Source organism: Microtus ochrogaster, chromosome 2, assembly GCF_000317375.1.
Source record: "Microtus ochrogaster isolate Prairie Vole_2 chromosome 2, MicOch1.0, whole genome shotgun sequence".
NCBI lineage: Eukaryota > Metazoa > Chordata > Mammalia > Rodentia > Cricetidae > Microtus > Microtus ochrogaster.
The window spans coordinates 13,184,188-13,194,460 of record NC_022010.1 but is presented as its reverse complement, the minus strand read 5'-3'; the positions used below and the strand labels follow the sequence as shown (position 1 = coordinate 13,194,460).

The window sequence follows — 10,273 nt, the reverse complement described above, 5'->3', positions numbered from 1 at the left end:
AGGCCTGACCTATGCTATGATCACGCAATGATTATCAGCTGCCTGCATATGCGTGAACCTATGGGCAGTGCCCACCTGGCAGTTCGGGGTTGGCAGCCCATGCCTACTTAAGGGCTGGGAGAGGTTTGCCCGGAGAGAGAGGCAAAGAGAGAGAGGGGAGAAGGAGAAAGATTACTGTGAATAAAGTCCTGAATAAAACTGCAGTGAGAAGAGCTCCAGGTGTCCCATCATCCTTGCGGGTTGAGGGTGGCCGTGACATCTGCCTCTTGAGTGCATGTGCCACCACTGCCTGGGTTTAAAAAAAACCTTATTGTATGAAGGGTGTGGATGAAGCAGGCTCTCTTCACTGTTACAGAGCTCAGAATTGAACTCAGGCTGTCAAGACTGGCAGTCACTTTATCTGCTGCAAATCTCACTGTCCCCACTTTTTTTTTTTGGTTTTTTGACGACTGTAGCTACAGAGCCTGTCCCGGAACTAGCTCTTGTAGACCAGGCTAGCCTTGAACTCACAAAGATCCGCCTGTCTCTGGCTCCCGAGTGCTGGGATTAAAGGCGTGCGCCACCACCGCCTGGCTTGTCCCCACTTTTTAACTTTTCTTAAAAGTCCCCCCCACCCCGGGCTGGAGAGATGGCTGAGGTTAAGAGCACTGGCTGCTCTTCCAGAGGTCCTGAGTTCAATTTCTAGCAACCACATGGTGGCTCACAACCATCTATGAGATCTGGTGCTCAGGCAGGCATATATATAATAAATTAATAAAAAAAATTTTTTCAAAGATTTATTTTATGCTGGGCAGTGGTGGCTCACGACTTTAATCCCAGCACTCGGGAAGCAGAGGCAGGTGGATTGGTGAGTTCAATGCCAGCCTGGTCTACTGAGCAATTTCCATGACAGGCTACACAGCAAAAAAAAAAAAAAAAAAAAAAACCAAAAAAACCCAAAAGATAAAACTTTACTACTTGTGTTTGGCCTGCAAGTGTGTCAGTGTGTCAGTACACGCTTGGTGGCCTCCGGTCAGAGCACAGTATTTGCTCCCCTGGAACAGAAGTGGCTGTGAGCCGCCATGTGGGTGCTTGGAAGCAAACCCAGGTCCTTTGCAAGAGTGACCAGTGTTCTTGGCCTCAATCAATCTCTCCAGCATCACATTTTAAACTGTTTAAAAATTCATTATCATTTGTTTTGTGTGCAATGAGGATGATTTTCTGGGGACTCAGTGGCATGCACCTTTACCTGTCTCATTAGTAGCCCTTGGTGGCATGAAACTAGCTAAGTAGACCAGGCTGGCCTGAAACTCACTGAGATTCACCTTCTTCTGTGGAATTAAAGGTATGGGCAACATCAGAATGTCCTGTCTTCAAACTCACATTAAAGTTTTGAGTAAAAAACTTAATATTCCTTTTGCCATGTTCAATTAATGCTGTGACATGTGTGTGCCAGATTAAATTCCCCTAAACACATCACAATATGTAGAAATTTTATTTATTTATTTATTTATTTATTTATTTATTTATTTATTTAGTTAGTTAGTTAGTTAGTTTTTTCGAGACAGGGTTTCTCTGTGGGTTTGGAGCCTGTCCTGGAACTAGCTCTTGTAGACCAGGCTGGTCTCGAACTCCCAGAGATCCGCCTGCCTCTGCCTCCCGAGTGCTGGGATTAAAGGCGTGCGCCACCACCGCCTGGCAACATGTAGAAATTTTAAATTCTCAAACATTTCAAGTTACTCATACAGCCCAAGCTGCCCTCTAATTCAGCCTTCCCTCTGGAGTACTGCGATTACAGCCAGCCTGTACCACTGCACCCAGATTGTGTGCCTTCCCACCCCCCACACCCCATCCAGAAAAGCCATGCTCTAAAACATTGGCTTCATGGGCTGGAGAGATGGCTCAGTGGTTAAGAGCATTGCCTGCTCTTCCAAAGGTCCTGAGTTCAACTCCCAGCAACCACATGGTGGCTCACAACCATCTGTAATGAGATCTGGTGCCCCTTCAGGCCTGCAGGCATACATGGAAGGAATGTTGTATACATAATAAATATTTAAAAAAACAAACAAAAAAAACCTTGGCTTCAGAGGACAGGGTTATACTATTTGGCTCAGGCTGGCCTTGAAACCTCAGCAATTCTCCTAAACCTTTTGAGTGCTGGGAATATAGGCTTTTGCCTATAATCTACCTAGACTCTAAAACCCTGCCTGTGAGGTGGCTGGAGAGAGCGAGAGAGGGAGGGAGGAAAGGAGGAGGAAAGAGAGAAAGAGAGGGAGGGAGGACAAGCGAGAGCCAATGCTTCCTGCTCTTCTAGTGAACTGGCACCAACACCAGCTCCCTGGGCTCTGACACCCTTTTCTAGCCTATGGGTACATGTATACACTCAGACGAGTAAAAAAAAAAAAAATATATATATATCCTTATGAAAATTGGCGTTTTGGCTGCATGCAAGTCTGCCTGAGGGCATCAGATCCCCTGGCACTAGAGTTACGGACAGCTCTGAGCTGCTATGTGGGTCCTAGGAATTGAACCCGAGGAGCAGGCAGTGCTCTTAACCACCGAGCCATCTCTCCAACCCCCAGAATAAATCTTTTATTTAAAAGATTTAATTATTATAAATAGTGTTCTGTTTCCCTGCATGTCAGAATAAGGTACCAGATCTCACTAGGGATGGCTGTCGGTCACTATGTGGTTGGTGGGAATTGAACTCAGCACCTCTGTAAGAGTAGTCAGTGCTCTTAACTGCTGAGCCATCTCTTAACTCCTAGAATAAATCTTAAAAAAATAATCAAAAAAAATCTACCCTTGGCTCCAAGTTTCTTCTCCCTTCCACTCTTGGCAGAGGGGATGAATGGCAGGATTCAACATTTGACTTAAGTAGGCACTGAAACTTGTAGGTCTCTGACCTCTGTGCCCGCCTCATCTGTAAGCTGAGGGCAAGGAACTTGAACTTGTTATGAGGACTTTAAAATGCTGAGATGGGTAACACACAGACAAACACAGAGAGCACACTGGACACGAAACCACTCACTCCCAATTCTCTAACCAGATGAGACTCCTGCACCAGTGCACATTCATGTGCATGGTCCCCAGTCCCTTCTGTCCTATGTACTAGCATCCCATTCTGCTCTCCCATGGTGGCTCACTGGTCTCTATAGGACCCTCAGTGCGTATTCCTGAGAAGCTTCCATTAATTTCTACAAGGTCTTGTTGCAAACTGCCCCTACCCATGAGCTATCCCAAACTGGGAACAGCAAAGAGTCCCCAATTGTTTAAACATTTTCTATGTAACTATTTCAGGCACCAATTTCATAAAAATTAGACTCTGAAGAGAATTTCATCTCTTATGAACAGAGAAAGCTCACCTGAAAACTACAGTTCTGACCAAGTAGACAACCTAGAGAGCACTGAGCACTGGCTCCAGCTCCACAGACTGTGTTTCACTATCCACATTCCCTGCTTAGACTCAGACTGATGGCTCTGGGGTGCAGTCTAACCACTGAGCACTGAAGCCCTAACCTCTTGTGGCTGCTGTCTGCCTGTGCCTTTGCAGCCAGTGTCACAGCCTGGGCTTACTGAATAAACCAATAATAGCACACAGGCAAGTCAATACCCACCTTATAGTGCCCTCCATGATTTAGCCTCTGTGGTTACAGGCCTTTTTGCACACGCTAGGCAAGTATTCTATCACCTGACCTTTTCAAAGTGCCAACATAAAAACTCTTGTCAAGGGACAACAGACAATGAGGTGAGTGAGGTTAATGACACAGTGCAACAGGTACCCCAAAACCACACAACACCAGAAAGAAAAGCATATTTAATTGTTTAATTTTATTTAAGAATTTTACAAAAACAGAAAACAAAATCCAAACAAAAATGAAAACCAAAACCACAACCAAAACCTAAATACAGAGTTCTTTCAGTGTGAAGATGGAGTGTTTCTAGTCAGGGTGAATGAACCCTGATCAGTGAAGCCGATACACTTGTATTGCATGAGACTGAATTTGAAAGTTACATATAAAAATGACGGCAGCACTCGGTCTGGACACTCGGGAACAGGTTTCCAGGAGAGGCTGAAGGCAGCAGTGTGGCATCATGGGAACAGCCTTTAGCCTTCATTCAGATGGACACTCCTGTGCAGAGCAGCAATACAAGAGAGAATTTGAGGACAACAGAAGCCACCCAAGAGTTTACATCCTTCTCTGTTTCAGGTCTTTGGACTCCTTCAGATGTTCCCAGACGCACAGTGTCAGATGAGGAAGACCAGCGCCTACATATAAAATACCCTTTGCGTAAGGAGGTAGAAGCTGGCACAAGTTTTATTGCAGACACAGTACACCTCTCCCACCCCGCATGGTTGATGATAGAAGTGGTTATTGAGAAGCAGTAATAGTAGTTTGCAAATTCAGTAAAAACTATGAACAGGGTGATTTTTTTTTTTAGAGTGGTGAAGCTGCACTGTGCTATGTTAAAAAAAGAAAGTGGGCTCCCTCATCTCATCAAGTAAGCCAGAAGCAGCTCAGGTTTCTTTACCCTCCTGAGCGCCAGACACTGCCTTGGCAGCAAGGTCCTCCGTATGCATCTGTCTGCACAGGTTTACATGGTGCTTGGGGTGGGGTCTGGGATAGAGGGCCAGAAGCAGAAAGGCCAGATTAGCTCTCCCCAAGGGATTTCCATGCTGTTCCTCAGCCAAGGCAGCCTGAAGTGCAAAAAAAAAAAACCCAAAAGGCAGCCGCCACCTCTTCTTTCTCCACACTGTGTATCTCACAGCTAACTGTTTGCTGTACAGCTTCTAACTATACCCTGCTATATCCCTTGCACATGGCTGGCTGCTGCTGCAGGACACAGGTCAACTATGTCTCAGGCACCAAAGAAAGGGAAATAGGGTAAGGGGGGAATTCCTGCTGGAGCACTTTGACAGATCTTCAATCACGACAACTAAGTTCCAAAGACTCAGCCAAATGTAGGCAATTTTCAAAGTGTCATCAAGTCTACCAAGCTGAATATTCACTGAAATCTTTCCTGAGAAATTACAGAGGACATTTTTTGAGGGTACAAAGGTCTGTAAATAAAACCACTCCTGCCCCCTAGGTGAAGGTCAGCACCATCTCCAGGACCCCACTGCACCTTCAGTACCAGCACCAACCCCACAAAGCTCAGCTCCTCTGCTTACAGCTTTTCCTGGCAGGGGTGAGACTCTAACACGGACCTGTCATATATGCTGAAGGCTGTTGTAGAAGGGATGACAACTGTTTTCTGAGGTCATCTGTCATGTACTAAGCTCATCTGACCGCTAGAAACATTTGTGACCAGTTATATAAAAATCAGATTACTGGTGTTTGCCATAAAGTCATCTACTTGGCACAGAAATCCAACTTCTTATACATAGGAAGTCTGTAGCCAGGCCACAAACCACTGGAGCAGGCCTCAATAAAGGCAGGAGTCAGCCAAGCTGCTAAGGAGCTGAAGGGTGGTCTACAGAAGCAATGGTTTTGCTTTCTTTCTTAAATAGGAAAGGAGCAGGCTCACTACAGCTCCTAGAAAACAAAAAGCACAACCAGTCACACAGTGACAAGATCAAGAGTGGCACTTAGGTACAGCCCAAGACTACAGCCAGATGTGTGGGCAACTGGACTCCTACAGCCACGAGGCAAAGCTGAACTCGAAAAACAACCACTGACTCAGCTGAGCTTTCCACAGTTTCCTACATTGAAAAAAAAAAAAGCACTAAGATGCCCCATATGGGGGTCCAGAAAAGAATAAATAGGAGGGAAAAGAAGAGGGGGTGCAAGAACGAGTGAATGGGGCCCCGATTTACAAGATTTACACTTGAAATGTAGAAGAACTCTGCTTCTCTATACACTCATATGTACATATATAAGTACAGCATACAACAGAGGGTGGGCACTCAGAAAAACTGCCACCTAGTCAAGCTGCATCTCCATGTTTCTCTTACTTACAGGACCCATTTGCCTTAGATGGCTAGTCTTGTGAGAGATTTTCTTGCAAATGGTTTTTGTCTTAGCCGCTGCAGCCCTGACAGGGAAGATGTGTGCCAAAGCACCTATGTGGTGTGTGTATGTGTATGCTGTTCACCAGAGTCCACACACATAGGAAGGACGCTAACAAACACCATCACAGCTTCTTTTGCCATGAGTATGCCTCCACACATCCACTGTGTGGCTTAAGAGCAGCATTTCTGGGACACTATTCCTAGGGAGTGCCAGAGCCAATAAAGATCCCTTTATAAAACCAGGATTCCTGGACAAAGTCTCATGGGACGAGAATGTTCTACCTGCTTTCAGAGGTGAGCCACAGGGGCTGTGCTAATATGGGAAGTGGAGGGCAGCTCCATGGCGCGTCCTTGTTCCCCTTCTCTGGTTTCTCACAAGTTATTCTAATAACATGGTGTGGAGATTAGCAAATAAATGTCCCAGAGGCATAGCCAAAACTGTGGCTCTAAAATACTTAGCTCCTCCGGAGTTTGGTAATCTACAACTTTTCTCTCCACAAACAAAGCAAATTATAAGGTTTATTGTTGCAACTCAAAAAGGTTTAAGTGCTGAGTAAGAATAAATACATGTATGTACACACTACAGCTACTACAGTGCTTTGGATACAAGTCTTTGCTAATCTATACACACAGGAAAAAGCAGACACTGAAAGCAGGTCTGCACTTTAGTAGCAAAAAGAGAGAAATGCTCAACCTGCTTAGCTTCTGACAACTGTGTTCAGATAAACACTTTAAAACTTCTCTGACTCTGCATCTACAGCTCTCTGACTTGACCACAAAGAGGGCAAGCTTGTGGCACAGAGGTTGCTAGGGGAAGGAGCCATGACCTCTCTAACAAGAATACCTGAGCAGCATGGAACCTGGGAGTGATTTTCAGCATGATGGGGAGTGTAAACTCTGAAAACACTGGTGGTCAACGATAGGATCTGCTGCTCAGAGCTCTATTGCTTAAGTGGGAGAAAAGGCATCACAGAGGCCCCTGGACACAGACGTGGTATTCAGACCCTGTGGGACACTGGACCCACTTTATATGACAGTGGCTGAAAAGACTTGAATTTTGACACAAGAAACTCTTGAATGCTGGAGCTTTCCTGGTGACTGAAACAGACGTAATGATTTTGTAGGAGCATGGTGCAGACAGCACATGCTTGCTCCCTTCCAGAGGGGTTGGGCACCAACCCCAGGTGTCACAAACACTGCAGTGGGCAGAGGCAACTCTGCTTCTGCTCTCCCACACCACTTGCCTTTTCAGTGCTTTGAAAGGGCCCTTTTAGACACCTAGTATTTGTGGGTCTTTTCTTACTAAACAACAACAATGATGAACAGAACACAGACCCCTAACCAAGATGTGGCTGCTTGAAGAGCACGACATAGTGACATCACTGGGTGAGGTGTTCACTAACCATATGCTAGAGAAATCCGGTAGGTGCCACTCTGAAAGCACCAGAAAAGTCAGGACCCACCAAACAGCCTACACGTGCGAGGGGCTGGCATCAACAGCCTACAACACAGCATCTTTCCCATCCTCTACAATTTGGTTACACGGAAAAAGTGAATTAAGTTACGAAGTCCTTCCTTGGCTTTTATCTTAATATGCCAAAGGAAGCAGAATGGTCCACCAGTTCAGAAACAAGAGCTAAGAGTCTGTGAAAGGGACACAATTCTACTCTGGGTGGCCAGCTGAATCTAGGCCACAAAGGGATACTGCTTGATGCTCATGAGATCACTGCCTGAGATACATGGAATGAGGATAAAAGTTGCATCCACTGGGCAAAATGTGCCCAAGAACAGAAACCAGTCTCCATTTGTTCTTTGAGGCACTAAGAATAAATAAATCTGAAACAATGTCACGGTAAACTTAACCAAAGAAACTGGAGAGAATGAGAGCCCCAAGCGCTCCATCAGATTTCTGTCACTACACACACCTCACCCAATTTTTTGAGAAGTTTAAAAAGTTACAAAGAGAACAATTCAACTCGAAAAACATTCAAAAGTACCATCATTTACCGTCCTAAAGATCACTTCAGATTTCAGGAAGGGGCTTCAGTCAGACTCTAAGGCTACCTTGGAAGGCTAAGGCCACACCGAGTTCTACAGAGCCCTGCTATCTATGCCTGGAGTCCCCAGTGAGGGCCTAAACAAGAGTCCACTTCATTAGTACAATAACTTTTTTATTCAACATCTACAAGATTTTGATTATCTTGTAGTTTTTAACCAGATTTATACAATCTCAACTTTTCAATAGTGCAACCTGTGCAAGCAAAAAAAAAGGGTAGAAAAAAATGGGGGAAGGGGAGGCTGGGAAAATAAAAACAAAAAGACCAACTGTCCCCTCACTGTTTTTTATAAACATCTATTATAGGCGAAACAAACTTACCCATGTTGTAGATAAGTGTCTATTCACATTTGTACATTACCATTTTCAACAGCTGGAGACAATCTCTACAATGTCTTACAGCACATTAAACAATATTCAAGTTACTGGGTAACAACAACAACAACAACATACAGCAGAAGCCAAGTGTTTTTTCACTGTCTAGTTTACAACTCAAGTACGGTTTCCGGTTTGAATGACCAAGCAGATTCAGATAATGAAGTAAAAAAGATTGTGTGCAGGATGGAAGCCAATCATACTCCTTCCTAAAACGATGTTTAAGTTAAGGAAAACATAACTTACGAAAAGGCTCATAGCCATTTTGCAGCACAAATTAGGAATACTATTAATACATTAAAATAAAATTTTCAAGAGTTTTATCACATAAAAAGGTATGTACTTACTACTTTGACAATAAACCTGGGACAGGGAGGAGTGGGCAGGACTGAGGGTTAGAAGCAACACCCAGGTAAACACTAGAAATGCAATACCCAATGCTGTACATCTTCAATGCTTCTCTCCATGTGACTTCTGTGGTAATCGTGATTACACATGCTTTCAAAGACATGCACTGTCAACAAAAGCTACAAAAGAACCTGAATGCATGGCACGTAACCCTTCACTTCATGCTGTAGGAAACATTGTTTAAGTTGGAAAAGAAACCAATATATATATTCTGTATTTAGAGACTTGGAACACATGCATCTGGGGAACTCCCACAGTAATGACAAGGATATACTGTGTTAACCCTGAGCACTGTAGAAAGGAAGAGTAAAGCCAGTTTGGGAAGTTCCAAGCATTTTCAACCAAATGTGGTCTTGTAGCATTAACTCACAGACAGACTGACACATACGCACAAGCGCGCACGCATGCACGCATACATACACATACACACACACACACACACACCCACACACACACACACACCCACTCTGCTCATCCAAAGTAAAAGCGCACAGGCAGCCCCAAGGAAGCAAGAGGAAAGACACATGTACCCTCCACTCTGCTTGCTGTCAGCGTTGCTGCCTATTCCAGGTTTGTCCTTAACCCACCCGCCCCCACCCCAAATTAACTAGAGAGCACAACTGAAAAAAAAAAGATAGAATTCTTTGGAAACTGTCCCTGATTTTTATGCAAGTGGTATGCTCTCACAGCATTCAACACCATGTGGAAGCTGCTGCTCTTTACGAGTTGCTCAAGTTGGTGATGCTCTGTGGGTGATGCTGCTGCCACAGCTGTTTTTGTTGGACCGCCAGCTGCTGAGACTGGTCTGAAGTTGACAGGAGATTTACAAGAGGAGACACACAATTTGCTGGAATGATCAAACCTGTAATTAGCAAGAAGAATCTATGAAGTAGAGTCCAGCAGAAACCACTGTATAGTACACCTGAACAGAGGACTGCAAACCAGCCTCCCCCAGAAACCACATAGGTGAAACACTGGACTCAAGCTGTTCCCAAGAGACCCCCAGATGTGCACACATGTGCACACTGGACTCAAACTATTCCTAAGAGGCTCCCAGATGCACACATGCATGCAGGCATGCTCCTAGTGTAACACTATCTCCTGATGGAGTATGCAGCACACCACTTTCCCATCTACCACTGCACAGCTTCATCAGCCCTATAAACACCATGCCTTCTTCCACGCAGTAAGGTGCAAAATGACTCAAAGACAAAGGGTGAAAGTGTATACCCTAATCAGCGAGAAAAGTAGAGATGGACACAGAACAGCACAAGGGAAAGTGGAGGCACAGGTACTAGCTAAGGGAATCCCAGTTCTACTCTGGGAAATCGGAATTCAATGTAGCAGCTAAGTGTGCTTTTTCTTTTTTAAAAAACAAGCAACTGAGCAGGGTGGTGGTGGCGCACGCCTTTAATCCCAGCACTCGGGAGGCAGAGGCAGGC

The 10,273-nt window shown here is 44.8% G+C and overlaps 1 protein-coding gene across 1 annotated transcript in view; it reads right to left on the bottom strand.

Annotated features, from left to right (window-relative positions):
• Positions 1-8,321: 8,321 nt before the first annotated feature.
• Positions 8,322-10,273, bottom strand: part of Sbno1 (strawberry notch homolog 1) — a 43,232-nt gene continuing 41,280 nt past the window's right edge. Inside the window, exon 31 of the mRNA XM_026784618.1 lies at positions 8,322-9,693. Within this exon, the coding sequence (XP_026640419.1) occupies positions 9,551-9,693 (143 nt within the window). The 3' untranslated portion in view covers positions 8,322-9,550. The remainder of the gene's footprint in view (positions 9,694-10,273) is intronic.